General features: G+C 35.8%; 1 protein-coding gene across 10 annotated transcripts in view; it reads left to right on the top strand.

Annotated features, from left to right (window-relative positions):
• Positions 1-19742, top strand: part of AFDN (afadin, adherens junction formation factor) — a 115596-nt gene that overhangs the window by 72534 nt on the left and 23320 nt on the right. For all 10 annotated transcript variants that reach the window (XR_009933067.1, XM_062490215.1, XM_062490212.1 and 7 more), the window contains 2 exons: positions 613-716; positions 2237-2323. Coding sequence is in view for 9 of the 10 variants with exons in the window: in XM_062490215.1 (XP_062346199.1) it covers positions 613-716; positions 2237-2323 (191 nt within the window). In the remaining variant the exon portion in view is untranslated. The remainder of the gene's footprint in view (positions 1-612; positions 717-2236; positions 2324-19742) is intronic.

Here is a 19742-nt window from a genome sequence, read left to right as displayed (position 1 = left end):
AAGTATAATTCAGTTGCCATACAAATGGCTGTATATTCATTATCAGTAAGGCTTTTTTAATGCATATGTTCAAAATTTTACTTTTTGTGTGTCCATTAAATTATGCTGAGGGACTTTTTTGAGTGAACCAGTGTAAATTGATTTGCTGAAAAATGGTGTTTATGAGGAGGAGAATATCATATATTTGGATGGAGTGATTAATAATTTCTGTGTGATTTGTGTTCTTAATGTCCCTGATTTAGGAGAAGATGTTGGATATTTCTGAACTGCTATGGTTTCTTTTTCAAAATTCTAGGAATTTTTCAAGTAGTTTGTATTCTAAAAGATGATTTGGTGTTTCACGTCTCTTCCAAATCTGGTTGGCAGAGGTGATTTTTGCAGTTTTCTGTGAGCTTGCAGTGTTTTTTTAAATAAGTATGTTTCTCAGAAGCAACAGCTATAGAACTATAGGATTTTGTAGGTAATAGCATAAAATTGCAGCAAAACCCATAATGGTATCTGAGATATAAGAGTTTGACATATTAGTGGCTATAAGAAAGATTAATACTATTTCATTTTAATTAATTCCTTGAGAAAATACCATGACTATATAGATGTTGCTTTCTGTTTTAGGTTTTTGTAGACTAACACCTCATCCACGGTCACCAGGCACGTGGACAATATACTTTGAAGGTGCAGATTATGAAAGTCACCTGTCCCATGAGAATGCTGAGCTGGTAAGTATTGATTCAGTGAATAATTACCAACTGCAATCTTGGCTAGGTATTGACTTTTACATGATCAGTTTTTGTCCTTATTAGGGAAGAATTGGCTTCATTGTTAAATGTGTAGTTCATCAGTGAATTGGTGCATTTAAGGAACTATTTGGAGATTTTTTTTTAAAGTCACTGTTTTTCTAGGCTGTAGCATGATTATAATTTTCACATAAGCAAACTGTCGTATTCCCCCAGTCCGAGAATAAACAGTGAAGAAATTTCTTCTAAACACAGGCAAAAATATATATGGACATGGATCTATAAATAACTTATGGGTGGAACTGCAGGCTGCTTTTATTTATAAATTGGCAGTTACCAACCAAATATTCAGTATTAAATTCTATTCTGGTGCTTTTTCCCCAAAAAAAAAAAAAACCAAAAACAAAAGAAAGCAAAAACAAGGAAAAAAAAGGCAAAAAACCCCAAACAAGCAAACAAAAAACCCCACAACTTTAGTTTTCCTTTACATTATATTTGCTAAAAAGGGTCTCTCTTCAGTGCAATGTAAGGGCTTTTTTTGGTGTAAGGGTTTCTTTCTTTCTTTGTTTCTCTTTTGGTGTTTTTTTTCTGCTTATCTGTTTGAATATCAAAGTTCCAGAACAGCTTGGTTTTGGAAAGAAGTTGGCTTTATGTGAAATAATTTTTAGAGCAACTGAACAGAAATAGGGTCATATTTTTAAATAGTATTTTCAGCTTAAAAACTACTTGCATTTCTAATACTTTAACTCAGTCAGAAAGTGCTAATATTTTTTTTAATTACTCTCCTTGTTTTATATTTTTACTTGTCATGGGCCTTGTGGAACTTGCAGCTATGTTTCAGTATGAATACAAGCTAATGTGCTCCAATTGACATGCTTCAGCCAATGAAGGTTGTGATGAAAACTTTCTAAGTTGAGGAACTGGCAGTGTTGAAAGATTTTAAAAAAATTATTGAACAAGTCTGGGGACTCTGGCTGTATTCAGGAGTATTCAGAAGTGAATTTTTTTGAAACTTTTTTTCAAAGCTTTAACTCTGCCTTTGAAATTAATTGGCTTCTTAATAATTCTGCAAAGATAGTATCAGCTCCTAGATGCATCATTAAAAATTGAGCTCTCTGTGTAGATCACCCTCACCTTTGTAATAGGAACCTATGGAGTCTGAACTTAAAAGTTACTACAATTTTATAGACCTGTTACATTTCAATTTGTGATTCATTAGTAATCTCTTTACTGAATTAAAGAAGGAGAAACAACGAGTAGACCTCAAAGTTTCAGCATTGTAGTATAACACAGGTGTAGTACTCAATATGAATCCATCTTAACTAAATATTAGATATTCTTCCTGTAAAATACATACCAGATACGTTATTTTGGATGCGAGACCTGCTGCTCTAACAAAGTAGTTTTGTTTGTAATAAACTATTTTGCTTAGTTACTTTCCTAGCCTGGAAGTGAATATGAACTTCTGAATTTTTTCTTCTTTCCCCTTTGCTGTTTGATAGGCTCAGCCTTTGAGAAAAGAACCTGAAATTATCACTGTAACACTAAAAAAACAAAATGGAATGGGACTGAGCATCGTTGCTGCCAAGGTATGGAAGTCAGTTTGTTTAAATCTTATTGAAAAAAGCTTTTGTTTTTATCAGCCTACTGTGGAAAATGTTAATGGGAAAAGTCTCTTTCCCTTAAGTTGGTTGTGCACCTTATGTTGATCATGCTTTTATTCTGACTGGGGAAGGTTTCTGTAAAATACACAGATGTGGACAATACAAATGGAAACCTAACATGGATGTAGTTATTATGACATTTCAATACAAACCTCTGCTACAGGTTTATTTAGTCTTTTAGGAGCCAAAAATCAGCAGTGGTGTTAAATGGAGTTAATAAACAGGTGTATTTGACACTTCTGCTGGAAGTAAAGAAGTAAACATAAAGAACGTGTGTAGGTTAATTGATGAATAAGCAAAACAATTCAAATGTGCACATTCAAGTTGGAATACTTTCTGCCATGAAGACAACACCTTTTCTTTTGCACAGTGTACAGGTGCAAGAATGGCTTCAGTTTTGTTTCTTTACAGTAGAGATCTACAGTGTAATAGCCAAAATCGTGGGTGTATGCTGTAGCTGGTAGCACTACATAGTAATATATAGAATGCACATACAGCTCCAGCCACCAGATGGAAGACTCCACTAGTTGGTTGGTTTTGCTTTATTAACTGAATTAAATAGCAGCCATAATCTTTTGAATTTAAAACCTGTTACAAATTATCCAGCAGTGATACTCAAAAGTCTGTGTTGTGATTGTGTGGTGTACAAGATGGAACAAGTCTTTTCTATTTTCTCTTCACTGTGTAGTATGTGAAATATGAGAGTACTGTGGTACTCCTTGGCACTCAGTGCATAAGCTGAAGAGAACATGTTTAAGTTACCTCACATAGTTAATTGCTTCTAAACAAATTTTTTTTTAAACAGCCTTCACTCATTTCATAGTCTGTTCTTGAAATGGTAATCTTGCATGGTATCAGCTTTTAAGAATTATTTCTGACATCTGTGAAGTAACACCTGGTGTCAGGTGTATAGTGCTAAACAATCAGCAGTTATTAAGTTATTAAGTTCAGGATCTGAAAAATATAACTCAATATTCTGCTCTGAGTTTGGAGCGGATTAATAATTTGAAAAGCAAATATTTGATCTTGACACTGGATTAAATATGTATCAGACTTCTGACTGCCATGTGCATTTCTGTTGAATGTTTCAAAATGTGCCATGGAAGTAATTTTTTTTTTTCACTTTACTCTGTGAAATCTAATTCCTCATATTGAGTGAAGTAGCATATTGCAGGGTGAAAAAAGTCCTTTCTCATTGGGGCTGGCTGGCTTCTAGATGTTGATTTAACAACTGACATTAAGCTTCTATTAGCAGTATGTAACAGTGCTACTGTAAGCTTGTTCTGAAAGTTTTTTTCTGAAAGTTTTTTAATGCATTTCATTATTTCTTTATCATGATCAGTCATGGAAGGAAGAATTTTCATTTGCACAGTTGCAGAAACATTGGTTCAGGAAGTCATATTTCATCTTACTGCTGTGTGCTGCCCTAATATTGGAATTCTGATATTAAAAACAGTTATGTTTTACATCTTGGTCTGAAATAAGCAAGAAACAGATTGTTTTAGTTTTGGTGTATGTACGCTAGAAACTTCTGCTTAATATTCATCAAGCATAAGAGTTATCAGAATGTTCATTTCATAGAAGTGATCGTATGCACTGTTTGAAACAAGTTGCTGTGGTAGTTAAGTAGGATTATTATCAAGAGGTTCAAAGCTGCTTACTGTGAGTAATTATCAGTGTGTTTTTCCTGTAATGGGCTTCATTTAAAAAAAGATTAAAGAAAACAGAGAGTACACAAGCATTAATTTTCTGAATATGGTCAGAGCAGAACAGCTTAGAGAATTGAGTGAGTGTGACTGAGAAGCTAGGAAGGATTGGTGCATTTTTTCTTTCTCTTCCTTACATTGTTGATATTTACTAGCATTTTTTTTCTACATGTCTTCTGTAGTGTATCTTTTAGCAGCATAAAAGTTAAAATTCTCAATTTTAAATTTGAAAATGTAGGAGGAAGTCCAATAGACTATTTGTTAAAGTTTTCTAAACATTAATTGGATGGAATACCTGAAATGAGAAGGAGAGACAAATATGAGAATAGATGTAGATTTTTTTTAAAACTTTCTAATAGTAAAAGGTTGGCTATTAAGTGCTCATATAAAGTTGAAGAAATGAAAGCTCATACTTTTAGAGATGCCTAGTTGCTGCTGCCCTGCACAGGAGCCCAGTTTGATTGCTGACCCAGTTGTGTTTATTGAAGTATTGGTTTCTGCAGTGCTTTGCAAGGGCTGTGAAGATGCAGCTGGTCAACAGACCCTGCTCCAACCAGTGAAGGATAACCCTGAATCTGTTTAGCTTTTGTTAGGAGAACAGTTCTTTTCCTGTGATGTGGCAAAATACTCGTTTTCAGTAGCATGTCGTGAGAATATCTTTGCATGTCAGTGCTGACCTGCCTTTCTTGTTATGTGTTATGGGCTTCTCATACTGGTCACGGGCTTTGGATGAAGTTTGATAACCTGTAGCTTGATGATATTCTAGAGGTGGACAAAATGGGCAGATTCTCAGGGGATCATAAAGAAAAATATTACCAATGGACTGCTTTTCTTCCTTCTACCCATTGCAAACAAACGTGTGCTTTCCTAGTAAATCTGTGTTCATCTCTGAGGAAACATCTAAAAAATTTGTAATCTAATTTTTTTTTGAGTCTTTATTAGTTTTGAGGTTTCATTAGCTTAAATTCTTTGTCAGTTAAGAGTTTCTAATGATGAAATTAGAAATTATACCTTATATAATAAATACCTCTACATCAGATGTTCCTAATTATAACGAGAATGTTACACCTTCTCTTCTGTAATTAAAATAAAACAAGGATTGAAGTTGAAGCCAAGGTTGTATAAGCAGAGAAGGGATGCAACTTGCATTGAAATGCTGTGCACTTGCTTATTCTTGTGATAGGAGTATCACCTTGGGATCCTGGGTGATTGCAAACATGTGTACATTAAGGTAATTAAAACCAAAACAAAACCTGAAGAGGTGAGGCAAGGAGTATATGAAAGTGTTAGGTCCCTGGGGCACCCTGTATTAGATCCTCCTCCCACCTAGGAGGATAGGTAAAATGTTTTAAGTGCATTATGTCTTTCACTTTCTAATCTCAGCTACTCTTATTTAATTAGAAGTTTTAAAGGCCTGCCAGTAGTGCCAGAGAGAGCAGAAGTTCAGTGCATCACCTAATTCATCTCACTTTGGTATTATCTGAGGCAGCACAGCCCCTCTGAGCAAACATGTAGTAAGTGCATATGCTATATGCAAACATAGCAGAGAAAACAAGTTTGCTTATGAAACAGCTGTTAGCTTCCAGAGCAGTGTAAACAATGTTGTGCTTGTTTGGGTTTTATTTTGTTTTTTTATAAATTGGGAGAATACCTAACAGCAATTCTTAAATGGAATGCTTTAAACAATTTTTTTTTTAAATTTAAAATTAAACTTTATAGCTTCATATGTGATCCAGAAGAATAACTTGTTGTTCTGCCCTTTGGTAGATATTGCATGTTTTTTTACAGTAATACTCCGTAGTTTTATTAGCAATAGCTTTTGTAATAGGTGTATGGAAATGTAGTTGGTAGGAGTGGTCGGGCATAGGGAACGGGGAACAGTGTTGCTTTTTGAGGTTGTGTGCAGACTTTGGTTGCTCTAACCCTGAAAGATGTTTTGATGTTAAAAGCTGCCAGACTCCCAGCCACATTGTGGTTAAGTTTTTATGAAATCCAGATGATTTGGAAGCTGCGTGTGCATGCAGTTTACTTTAAAAATATATCACTTTTTTGGGGGCTTTCGCATGTGACTTCTTAGCCATCTGTGGGCCAGCACATTACTTCCTGTTTAATTTGGAGTTTTTTTGTCTTTAGTACAAAAGGGCTCCGTTTTTGTTTTTTCTAGCAGTTTTCAGAGTTTAATAAAGCCTCTAAAGTAAATGGAAGTCAGAGCATAACTGATTACGCAAGAGTCTGAATATTGTATTGGTTATAGCTGGTGTTGATAAATGCTACACTGTGTCATAGCATCGAGCTCCGAGTTATCTTGATGGGTATCTTGGAAAATCCAGCAGACTAGAGCTGGTGGTTGCTGTTGAGGGCTGGAAGAGAAGTGGAGAATTGTTTTTTTTCTTTCAAGGATCTGTAGTCCCGGAGATCAAAATGTGGTTTTCTGTTGTTGGAAGAACAGAATCCATGGTAAGTCCGTTCAGGTTTCTGTTGGGACTGTATTTCTCTGAAGTTTTACTATCCCTGTACTTTTCCCTGCTCTCTTGCCTGTTTAAACCTGCCAGTAGTTATTTGTTCATGTAGCAACTATGTAATACAGCATGCAGTTAAATATAGTCAGATGTTAGTAGCTAACTTCCTAAAATCTAGAAAGAAAAAACTAATTTTTTAGCTTGTTCTTCATATGTACTTCTGAAATTGTGAAAGTGACTATTAATATTTGAAGTTTCAGGTGTGATAACTACCATTTTACTGTGCCAGAGCATGAATAGCATGACCTGTGATCTGTTTACTTGTCATATTAGTTGGCTTTAATCCAGGTACCTCTAGAAGTCTGTTTTCTTCTTATAAAATCTTAGCAGAATAATTTTAAAATCAGTGTCCCAAACAGTGTAAGATTTCTAATACTCTGTAGACCCTTCTGAAAAGACCAGAACATGCAAATTTGTTGCAAGTACGGTGTCTTATTCAACACGTTTGCAGAGGAGAGGCATTTAAATTATGTTTAGGTTACTACAGCACGAAAGAAAGGATTCCCATATTCTGCAGGAATGATAAAGCAAGTTTTGTTGATTAATTTTTGCATGCTGGTTATACTCATAAGTGTACTGTGATTTAGCCCTTTGAAGTAGGGCACACGTCTATTTCTTGTCCAGTCATCTTTTAGTAGTATAAACAGAAAAAGTTACCTTAAAATATATACAAGGACCTTAAAATAGATATGTATGTGGCCCCACTAGCACATAATTCAGTGCATTTTCTAGCATTTTTAACAGGTATTCAGACTCAGTAGTGCTTACTGAAATAGTATGAGAGGTAATAAGGTGTTTCTTTTTTAATAGAAGTATTTTAAACACGATTGTGACAGTTCAGCAGTAAGTACTCCAGGGAACAGACTTACCGTTCTGAAAACAAGTATGTAACATCGTATTCATAAATAATTTGCATTACTTGGCAACCTTCTTTCTTCTTAAGGATAAGTTAAATGATTCTGAGTTGCTTTAATTTCTAAACCATTGTTTAGAAATTGTGTCATTTTATATTTAACAGTCACTTCAAGGTGTTAAATTTATGGAGGGTTTGTGACTAAAGGAATATCAATTTTGATGTAAAATTTTTCTGAAATTTTTTTCTACAAATATTTTGTAGGAGATACATGTAGAAGGAGCAAGTTTACTTATTATTTCCCAAAAGTGAAAATTATGTTTATAGCTAATTATACTGGTAACGATATGCAAATGTGCATCTCACTGACCTGTGTTTGCAAATGTACAGTTGAGAGGATTTGTTTTATTTATTTATTTATTTTTTTTTTAACTTCGTTAGTTTTTTACATGTGTTCCAGATACCCCAGTATTTGAAGTCTTCCTGTGACTGTGTTTTCTAAGTATTTAAGGAAATTTTCTGGCCTTTCCTTCCAGCATGAATTAATTGAAATGTTTCAGTAATAAGATTTAAATTATTTTGTGGAGGTGGTTTTTTGTTGGTTTTGTTATTTTTTTCTTTTTTTAAGTGTTCAGTACTAATTCACATCAGTGGTCTGAACTATTGCTGTTCCTTAACAGGCTTCTTAGGAGGACCTTAGGGAAAATACAATATATAATTCTCATTTCCAGAACACATTTCTCAGTCTCGCAGAAATAAAATAGTATGTAGGTTGCCAGTTTAGTCTTCATCATTAACAAATAAATAGCTGTGTGCTAGCAATTTACCTGGTTTTTGTTGATTCCTAACTTCCAGAAGAGTTTTTGCTTAACTTTTGGTGCCCTGTAGATGTTGTATAAAATTTTGTTAGTGCTTTTGTGTGGTGTTTAAAATCTGGAGGTTGCACCAGTACAGCGTGGTTGTTCTTCTCAGTAGCTGTGAGACCTCAGCCCCGCTCGAGTGGAGTGGGTTCTATTTATTCACTCTGTTTACATTGATAAAGCAAATAGGTGACTCACACGTGTATTTTAGGCCTTCTGAAAGAAAGTGAGTTTTAAAATTCACATGCCATTTTCTCCTCGTATGCAGGCACTTCTTAGCATGCCTGCTAAAATTGCAGTGCACATACACTGTAGCTAGAATTGCTGTACCAGAATTCATTGAATTCAGGCATTCTAATAACTTTGAAAGTTCAGTTTAGATATGTGTTAATATAGATTTCATCTGGGTGTTTATTTTTTTTTTTTTAAATTTGTTTTTACTTCTATTAATGAAAAATACTTTTGGAACTTAAGTTCCGTGTTGCTTTTTTTACTGTATGACTAATACTTTCAGTTGGCCTAGAAATGTAGGTGCTTAATAGTATGTGTTAGTGTACACACTGATCCTGGGTTACATTGTATCCATCTGAAACAGCAGAGCCTGCCTTATGTGGAAATTAATGCTCTGTGTTTTTTGGGCTGTAATTTATCCTTAGCTATAGAGGCGAGTGCCATTTCTTTGAAAAAGTGCAGAGATACAGTGTTGTCTTTTTTCCAAAATAAATTGCCCGGTATGTCTTGCCTGTGAAGCCCAATGCAGACATAATTAGGGTGAAACATAAGATCAGAATTAATTTACCAAGGAAGGGCATCACAGAACCTGCAGTACAACTTGTAGATTTGTATATAACTCTGAGTAGCCCTTAGTGTGTCAGTGCTCATGGAGTATTTATAGCAAATGTACATTAAAAAGTTAACCCTTTTTTGGTGAAATAGTGTGCAAGCAGTGTGTTTTCCTTGAGCTCAGTGAAATATTTTTCCTTTGAAAAAAAAAGAGAAGTGGAATCAAACAGGCTCATGTATTTAGTTTTTTTTTTTTTAATTGAGGGCCTTTAATGCATTTGTAGAATATCATATTACATTGCAGCATTTATAATAATAAAGAAGACTTCTTTTTCAGAAAGACTAAGAACAAAGACTAATGAACAATATTTCCTTAGTCTTTTACAAATGTAGTATATGAAACCTTTTGCGTTTACTTACCACTTTTTCCCATTTTATGAGAGTAAAGTAAAATAAGTTAGGAACTGTTGCATACTTGATTCCAATCTTAAAATGAAATATTAGGCCAGTTGCATTCCTGGGGTGAGAGGAATCATGCTGTTGTAAATTTATCTATTTCTGTTTAGCACAGAAGATGCTAGAGCTCTTTCTGTCAGTGTACCTGCTTTTCATGCTGAACACTGTTAAAATCCCCAAACAACTACATATACACAAGAGTACAGTAGAGTATAATTTATTAATGCCATTTCATGAGGTTCCCTTAAACATCCTGGGTTGTTCTGTGAGAAGCACATTTAGAAGATGACACAAAGAAGCTTTGTGTGCAAGTCAATCTTGATTGCAAACATTCTTATAGTAAAAAGTAACACATAACCTAATTCCATTAAAAATAGCAACGAAACTCTTCAGTCTTTTGTCTTTACTCCCTTAGAGGTTTCTTGTAAGTAGAGCATCTGGATACACCACACATTGGATTTTTCAGATGTTGGATGTACTGCTGCCAATATACTTTTTTTTTTCTCTGAGTAGTAAGGCTTTTCTGTTTTCCCACTCAGTGCAATTTATGCTGTTTCTTTACCTGTTGGATAATGTTGATTATCACCAAAGTTTGAATTTATAGTGCTTGTTTTGTTTAACTGGAAATATTTTGCCCACTTGTGACTGTACTTTGTCTAGCTCCAGAAACATTTGGCTTTTGGCCCCTGACATGGAGGAGTATGTGAGAGGGGAAAGCTGAAGTATGTTGTATGTAGAGCATGGGTCAGTTTTAAAATTCTTTTTAAGTCAAGGTAAAACATGACTCAGTGCAGCTGTAGCCACAGCTAACATCAGTTTTAGATACAGTAGGCTGGTTCACCTCATTTATATTTGAAAAGTATTTTCTCTAATGATGACAGATTTCCAAAGTGTCTGCACTGGTCTTGAGACAACACAGGCCTTAGTTTTCTCTGACAAAGTGGGGTTTTTCTGATCTTCGAGTCCAGAAAAAGTTTACCCTTGCTAGAGGTGGGATCAGTTGCTACAAAGTTGGCCTTTCTCCTGCCTCTATGCCCACAGCAAATAGTTCAGTGAGTCTTAGGCTTAGTGTGTGTGGTACCTAAAGGAGATAAAATACATACTCATCCAGATGCAACCTAAAAATGCATACAGCTTTATGGAATGTGAGCTTTTGGGTGGTCAAAAACCTTTGCTTTTGCCTCCTAGAGAGTGAATTTGTAAATTTGCTGTATGGTTTAGTAAGCTGTTGTTTTTTTTTTTTTTTAAATGCTTACAAGCTTGGGTTATTTAATTGCTTCTAGACTAATTTCTTGCCAGGCCAGTCAGAGCGAGACTTGATTTTGTTCCATAAACTTGTTTTTAAGAATGTTTATTACAACTTGCAGAGATCATCTGTGTAAGCTTAAGAATCTGGAATCAGGAATTAGCCCTGATAAAAATCAGTCAAATCTACTCTGGGTGTAGGCGGATAGAAGATTTGAGGCCTGATGGCTGGTATCAGGCTTGATAAGCTACATTTCTATGCTGTTTTCTTCAGACACATGTTTTTTGCAGTTGATTCATCTTGTATTAAAATGTTTCATTTTAATCAAATACTACAGAAACTTAAATGACTTAGGAAAACTGTCAACTGTAAAGCATTATGAGACATCCCAGATACCTTTAGTAAGGTACACTTGTGTATGTTTGCACATATCTGTCAAGCCTACATTATTAAAATAAAATCTTATTTCATGTTTGCATAAATATGAAAAATCCAATAAAATCTTGAAAATTACTTATTTTAAAAGACTGATGGTTATATGAACTACTGGAGTGTTTTGACATACAGTCGTGGTATCTGAAGCCACTTAAATTGGAGTATTACTTGACAAAGTTGGTGACTGTGTGACATTTTTCAAAGTATAGTTGGAGAGTGAAGATACTTTCAGTTCAGGACTACTTTTTCACTTTACTATTTATATGAAATGTGAAACCATTTACATGTATATATACTTATGACAGAATTATACTTTTATATATTGAAAGATCATTAGGAGGACACGCTGACATTTTATGGAAATGAAAGTCAGCTCTTAATACAACTAACTTTTTTTTTTAATGTTATTGAAGGGTATTTTTTAAAATCAGGTATGATTTTGCCAGTCTTCACTGGAAGCTGTTCAGTGCTCTAGTTTTATCGGAGTGATAAACAAAGTATATGAAGCTCAAGGGGTGTGGGCAAAAGAGGCTTCAGGACAAGTAATGACAAGACCTTCCTGTTAATTGTCTGGAGCAGCACCGGTTTGGTTAGGTGCTGTACTGCAGATCTGCTCTGCAGATGCATAGTTTTTCCTTAGTTATTAAGTACAACTCTACTGTTATTATTAACAACTGTAAAAGTGTTTTTATAATAGTATTTGTAGTTCTAGTTCTTATTATAGATATTGAAATATCCAGATCATTTTACAGGTCTCCTAAAACTGCAACAATATTGCTGACCTCACAGAAAGTACAGCTGATTTGTGTTCTACCTATGCTGGGTGGGATGTGTGAGGATGGGAGTAGTTCAGCTGTTAAGAGGTTAGCACCTGGTCAACAGCTGGACCTTCACTCCCTCTCATTCTTTAGACTGGGATACTGGTGGGTCTGTGTGGTGTCTCAGCACCTCCAAGCCACCATTCTGCCAGTGGCAGGTCACTGTGAGCATGTCACAGCATGGGTGGCTCACCTGGGAATGAAGCTGCATGTTGACTCTCACTAGAAGGAGCTGGCTCTTGTTTTCACCATGCCTTTACGGCTGCTTGTCCTGGCAAATACCAAATGGGAAGAAGGAGCAAGCAAAATTTCTTCTGCCTGCTTTTAATGCTTCTGTGGTGACTCACCAGCTGTTATGGGTATCTGTGGTGCTGCCATTAAGAAGTCTGTTGGATATTCCTGTTATTCGAACTGTGGCTTTTCTATGCAGTTGCACTACATGGTGTGTTCTGATTTTCTGGCCGATGGGATTTATGTGAGCCACGGTTTCCTGTGTTAACTGTTACTGACAAGGAAGTTTTATAAAACTCATCTTGTGACATAGCAACATTAGCAATAAAATCTGTTCTCTTTAACTGCTCTCATTTAAAATCTGTCATGTTTATTCATTCATTACTGTGGTACTTTTGTACATCCTCAGTTTTACATCCCTAATGTAGGAGTAGCAATTTCGTTTTTTAGATCACTGTAGTTTATCTTGTTCATTTCTTCATTGGTCTGAATACTCCGCAGAAATAGCTGTGATGGTTTGTTTTGGTTGGGTGTTTTTTAATGCTTCCTCTTTGAGTTTTACAGTTTTCATAGTGATGTTTTTATGCAAGTGCAATATTTTGGGCACAATCCTTTTAGAGCAAGGAGGGGCTTGCAAAATAAAGGGCTACTGTGGGGCTGATATAAGTGGATGTGATGGAAAAGAACTTGTTTCTTGTTAGACTGTCTCAAAAACTGAGGTTAGATTACATTATCCATCTTGGTCCTTTAGCTTCTTTAACTTAACAGAATTTTTGTAGTTAAGCAGAAGACTGTACCAGGCTTCAAGGGGGCAAATACCCTTTTGGACAACAGGTATGGAATCTTTGTGTAACACTGTTGTAGCATTAGACTCCCATCTTGTAAGAATTTTCTAAATGTGTTTTTGTTCTGTAATAAGAACTATTGCAAACTAGCTTGCCTTGTCAAAAATAAAGCTACTCCTCTTTTCTAAAATCTTCCCTATCTTACTTCAGTCCCACTTTAAATATTGTCAAACCCTAATGTGGCCACACAGGTGAAATAAAGGTCGATTGAAGGAAAGTAGAACTCCTGGTAAGTTTAAATCTCTGTATTTATTGTTGGTGTTTCATACCTCAGTTTTTCATTTATCCTCTTGACTTGTAGCTCCTTTTATCCTAGCTCTCAGTAAGGGAGGACTCCTTGTTTATTTAGTTCTTACAAGGTAGTTTGGCCACTTAAAAAACATTTTCCCATACATTTTCTTCATTTAGGCTTAGAGTAAAGACCCAAGTTACTATTCTAAACAGACTTCAGTACGCAGGAGTGTCCTGTGTTTTTTACCTTCCAGGCAGGGTTGGAAAACATTTTAAAATTCTAGTTATTAAAATTCCAGTTAAATGGAAAAGTTGTCCTTTGTCATAGACTTCCAACCTGTAAGCCACAGGAAATTTAGGATTGATTATTCTCATACTCTGACTAAACTCCAAGTGCATGACAAACTTGCAAGTGTAATGTGTTAACATCTTCCAACTTACGCTGTTTAAAAACATTTAATTACTTGTAAGATAAGTGTGAGATGATTAGAAAGTCTTTATACGGGTATTGCATCTCACGCAAATTTTCACCTTGGGTACTGGATCTAATAGCTTGCCTCAGTTTCCCCCATGTGTTGGCTCTGCGCATCCTAAAGATGAATAAGCCCAAGCATAGAGAAGATTATTTTCTACAATCTTTTCACTTTTTGCCTCAGAGACCAAATAAAGTTTTCTGGAATAAAAGGGGGGGGGGAGGGGAGGGGTGGCAGGAACACAACATTTTTATCCCATTGTGCACTTACACGTGTAAAAGTATATTTATGTTTTTTAGCTGGATGCATTTTCATCAGTTCTACATGTGTCATTCATCTCCATCCTTTGCTAAAGTTAGGATTTTTTTTTTACACTTAGAAAGGGAATGGGTGGGACTTGGCAAAATTGGAAAGTATCTTTTCAGTGTGTTTGCCATGCAGGTGTTCAAAAGCTTAAAATGAAGACATTTTCCACTGTGTAGTTTACTGCTCTTTGTGGGAACCTGCATGTATATGGGTATTTGTTTCTGCAGTTGCTCTGGGGCTCAACTCCCACTAGAATACAGTTGTTTTGTAGCCACTATACAGAGCTGCTTGAAATGTCAATAGGTGAGCTATAGTAGGATTTAGGAATTTCAAAATGGTTTAAGTTGAAAATAAAATTTTTCACCAAATAAATGGAATCAACCTCCCTTAATGATCCAGGCCCCGTTATGAACAGTCGTGCTGTGCTGTAAACAATTTGGGGAAGCTGATTAAGTTGAAAACAAAGCTTGTATTTGGGAGGAGGGGAGCTGGAGACAGGGATCAGCTGAGCCTCCAGCCAGGTCTGTCATGGGACCTGCCACAACACAGTAGTGCCTGTGCAGCTCCAGCTGTGAGACAATGTAGGAGCAGACAGGTGGGTTTCTTCCTGACACTCTGTATAAGTGTACTATTACTGTCACTGTAATTAACTTATTATTGTAAATAACTTATTATAATCCTGAAATGTGTGAATAGTGCTTTACTGCTGGCCTCCAAACTAGTTCTCTCTGCTTTGTGCACTTTATTTGTGCATAAAGGTTTTTGTGTCTCACTATATAACTCGATTGTAAAAGCTCAGAATGGAGGTGTTTCTCATCTTGAAGCTTGGGTCTGATGTACTTCAGGTATCAGCATTTTTAAATACTATGTTCCCTTCTTCAGTCTCCAGTTCACTATTTGTTCAATTGTGTTCAGCTAATATCTTCCTTATAGACCTTTTTTCTCCCTAGGATTCTGTTTTGGCTATGTATTACGAAAGAAGATATCATTTAGAGGTCTTCAGAGTAGTGTTACAGTCAGTTCAGTAATATTGTCACCCAGGTGAACTGAAGCACCAGTAGTAGTTTAGTGGGTCTTTTCCTTAAATTATTACTTAAAGGGGAGGATTTCCCAGTTTCTTTTCCTCCAAAGGGTATCTTTTACTTGCTGCAAGGATTGCAGGGGAAAGTTTCATCAAGTGTGAATGAAAATGGGTAGATTGGTAGCTCTACAGAGGCTTTTAAAAATATAGGATATCTTACATTGTTTTTTGAAAAATACTTAAAAAGGTTTTTTGAGATTTTGTATTTGATTATGTATATTTGGGAAAATATGTTGTAGGTTTCAGTATGTTAATCTCTGGGAAATGGAATAAACCATCTCTTTATGCTTACTTCATTCCTGCTTTCTACAGTCATCTGACTCCTTTACAGTTGTGTTCTTCTGTTAGGACTAAAAGCCATATTGTTACAGATGCTTCTGGTACTAAGGATCAGAGAAAATTAAGTGAAAAGAAGGTTTATCATATTTTTGTTATTGATACAAACATTTTATTGCTCCGTTTTATTTTTGGGGGAATAGTTTTAATTATGTTGACCTTCATATTCCTTTAAAAGAAAAGCAGTGTAATAAGTAGTTCACAAAGAAATCTGTTTTATTGTGAAGTCAGTAAATGAAAACAGGAAAACCCATGTGGCATGTATGAGAATTTTATTCACTTTGGGGTTTAGTATGGGTGACTACATATGAGGAACCTTTTTGTGTTTCTAATAATTGTACGTTTCCTTCTATTGCAGCCTTCTGGAAAGTAGAACCAAAGCAAAATCAAGTCTTATTTCAACAGAAATTAGGAATTTGGATTCAAATTACTGTAAACCTTAGGTTAAAAGTTGAAGGGAAGGTGATGAGTTGATTTTTAAGGGTATTTAGTGAGAAGTCTTCCCAAGCTTGTAAAAGCACATATCTATCATTAGAAGCATGTTAAATAACATGTGAATTAGAGGAGAAGCTCAGTGGTCCTAATAAGACATGAGTAGATATAGTAACTGATGAAGATTTTTTTAAATGTAATCTGAACAGAGATTTATTTTAAAATAGTTTTTATGCTTTCAAAATGCATTAGTTTTATATTTAAGTGAGATGACTTGGAGCTAACACATCTGCTCATAACTTCCTTTAAAAAATCAGGAAAGAGATTGTTTATGATGTCTATAGTTTGTCACTGGAAAAGAAGCAATGAGGAGTAAAATGTCAGCTCCTTTGAATCATAATGAAGAATTACTGTCAGGGTTAGAATATAGATGCAGTTAGAGCAAAAATCTGACTGATATGGTATCTTCCAGCTGTGGTGCCTTTAGCCAAAGAACATAATAAAAACAAATGTAAGATCTTTCTCTCCTGTGATGAAAGTCTGGGAAAATCAGGATTGTTCAGCCAGAAGAGAAAGCCCCAGAGTAAACTTAATTGTGGCCTTCCAGTACCCAAAGGGGTCCAGCCAGACATCTGCAAAGGGACTTGTTAGAAGGGCAAGACAAGGAGGAATGGCTTTAAACTGAAAAAGAGCAAGTTCAGATTAGATGGTCAAAAGAAGTCCTTTACTGTGAGGGTGGTGAGAGAATGGAACTGGTTACTCGGCTAAGTGGTGGATGCCCCATCCCTGGAAGTGTTCAAGGCCAAGCTGAATGGGGGCTCTGAGCAACCTGGTCTACTGGCAGGTGTCCTTGTCTGTGAAAAGGGGGTTGGAGCTAGATGGTCTTTAAGATTCTTTTCAATCCAAACTATTTTATAGTTCATCCTGTTTTTTAGCTTTCTGTAATTTCAGAGTGCATTGTATCTGTTTGGGGGGGGCGGTTATGTTGTTTGCTTGGTTGGGTTTTTTTTTCTCTAAAGCCTCAAAGAGCCCTGTTGAGAATCTCAGATTCTGTTTATATTTTGGCATCTTTCAGCAGTGTTGTTCCTGGCTGTTTCCCAATTTAATTATGAAATCCTATGGAAAATGTATCGTAGGGCGGAGGTTTGTTGCATTTTGTTTATGTTTTACTATTTAAAACATGCTAGAGGTGATAGGAGAAGTAAGAAAGAGTTTTCTACTGGCTGATCAGAGGGGTGATAATTATTTCTATCAGTGCAACTCATAATCCCATTGGCCTTCAGTTCCTTGATTGTTGCTGAATTGAGGAGCCCAAGTGTCTCCTTAGTTGGTTCTCTTAAGAAAGGCATTCAGTGATTCTTGTTATCCCCTGAACCTAATGGTTCTGTTAGTGTCATTTTTTAAGGGAGTAATCAGAATTCTAAAGTTTTTGAAATGTGACCTTTTTAGATTTTTAGTCACCATTGTGGTTTCTGCTTTGTTCTTTTCTATTCTGCTGGCTTCCAGATTTCTAAGCTGATATAAGATGGCTCTGAAAACAGTGACTAAACTAGGAGTTAAAGTCAGTTTAGAAATCACTCTTACAGGTATTTGTGCAATTGAAAATGTTTATTTCATCATTGTCTGCAAACCAATATAAGCCACATATCATGGGCTTATGCAGAAGGTTTCAACTTCATTTAATGTGCACTAGGAGTTATAATCAACATGAGAAGGGTAATGCATATGGATGAGTATAGTGTGTGATGCAATACATTAGTGCCAAAGTTGCATGATTAATATGTGCGCTGTTTTAAGTGGCAGCACTCTTCCAAAGGTTTGCTTGTTTTTGCCTAATCTTTGTATGAGACAGATCTTTGTCTGAATTTCTGGACCTGAGGGAAAGAGATTCCTGCTAACATCCTTTGAAGTTAGGACTGAATAAAAATGCTGTCAATTCTGGGTGGCTTCAGAGGAATCTGGTTATCCTTGGTCAGTGTGGCCACCGAGAAAAGCTGCTGTTTGGTTCCTGCAATGGAAGACGTGATGCATGAGGCTATAACTTCAAGGGTGGGTGGGTGAGTTGCTGTCAATTCTTTTGCCCTTTGGAATTCAAGGAGCTTGCCTTCAGGTATACTTAGTAGCTGGAGGCAGAGGAAGGGACATATAAATGCTAACATTTAATTTTCAGTTCCCAGCAAGGGAAGGAGGTAACTGGTTCTGGCAACAGGGCCCTGATGGGAACCAGCACCTTAGAAGGTTGAAACATTACTTCACATTTGAACCAATGATGTACATCTTCACCCCATCACTGCTTCAGTATTCAACATCATGTCATCCATCTCCAACTCTTGGTTTTGACTTATTTGATGAATCTTCTGTTTGATATATTTAGTTACATTGTTTGCCTTTATTTTGGAATGCCTATGAGTATGGTGAATAGCACATTCATTTAGGGCTCCTCTACAAACTTCCATTCCTTGTGAAAACTAGCAACTTTTGATTCGTTATTGAACCCATTACTAATACACAAGGACAAATTTTTTCTTATTGCGTGCCACCTTGAAGTCTTGAAGAACTGCTGAAAGATCTTGTTATATCCATCTTGGAAGTCTAGTTGTTCTGCTAGATCATCCTTCCTCATGTGCATCTCGGTTGCTTGGGGGGTGGAATTTGTGAAGCATGAGTTCATTTTCCATTACATTTATCTAGCTGTCTTCTGACTTGTGTTTCTCATAACTTTAGCCAATTTTTCTGGTATAAAGTTAAAATTATTCTGTAGTTACAACAACATTTCTTTAGCGCTCTTAAAAAAAACAAACAAAAAAGGAACTAAATTCTTTTACTTGTCTTTGTGTTCTTTCTAGACAAAGAAAGTACCTGTATTTCAGTTATTTCTTGCATTTTTTCCTTTTTTTATCCATAAGTATGGCTTAAGCAATTATTAAAAATTTGGACATGTAGAATGTTAATCTGGAATTGTGAGACTTGGAGTTATTTTTGTGGCATTTATGTAAACATTTGGGGTTAACCTAAGACTTACTGAAAATAGGTCTGTCACTTGTGTAGAAAACCGTGTCTGCGTAACACTAGCTTTGAATAATCTTCACATTGATTCTTATTTTACTTTATTATAACAATGAGAGCATTGCATGCTTTTGCTGCCAAAAGAAAAGAGTTGGAAAGGAGGAGGGGAAAAAAGAGGAAGCTGTATGTTCAATATCAAACTTGGGGGGTTACATTAGAAAAATGATGTTACCATTGTCTGTCCTCTGTTGAAAACATACTTAGCACTCTCCTAAGTGACTTGCAGAGTCAAATGACACTGTTTGCTGTAGCAGATAAATGACAAGTAATAATCTTACATTATAAGAGACATTTTAAAGGTTTGTGATACTAACATTTGGACTGATTTGTGTGGTGTCTTGTACATTGGAGCATGTGGATGACACAACAGCATGGCTTGAATAGATGCTTTCATTCTTGGTATCTGTTGGTATCTGTCTTGCAATAAGTTCACTGCTAACAGTTCTTTCAAAATGTAGCAGGATGCTTTTGAGAAAGATAATTTATGAACAAAATTGCATGGTATTGCAATAGACTTCAATATTGGCTCTGTCAAGTCTAAAATACTTATGTCTGCTCTACTTGTTTACGTAAAGCTAGAGGCACTCTTCATTCCTTTACCCTGGCTCCTTTACAGTCCTAATGAATGTAAAAAACATTTCTATACCTTTTTCATGTAATCTGCAAT

This window comes from Cinclus cinclus, chromosome 3 (genome assembly GCF_963662255.1).
Source record: "Cinclus cinclus chromosome 3, bCinCin1.1, whole genome shotgun sequence".
NCBI lineage: Eukaryota > Metazoa > Chordata > Aves > Passeriformes > Cinclidae > Cinclus > Cinclus cinclus.
Note: the sequence above shows the minus strand (reverse complement) of the source record. Positions and strands in the feature narration are given on the sequence as shown.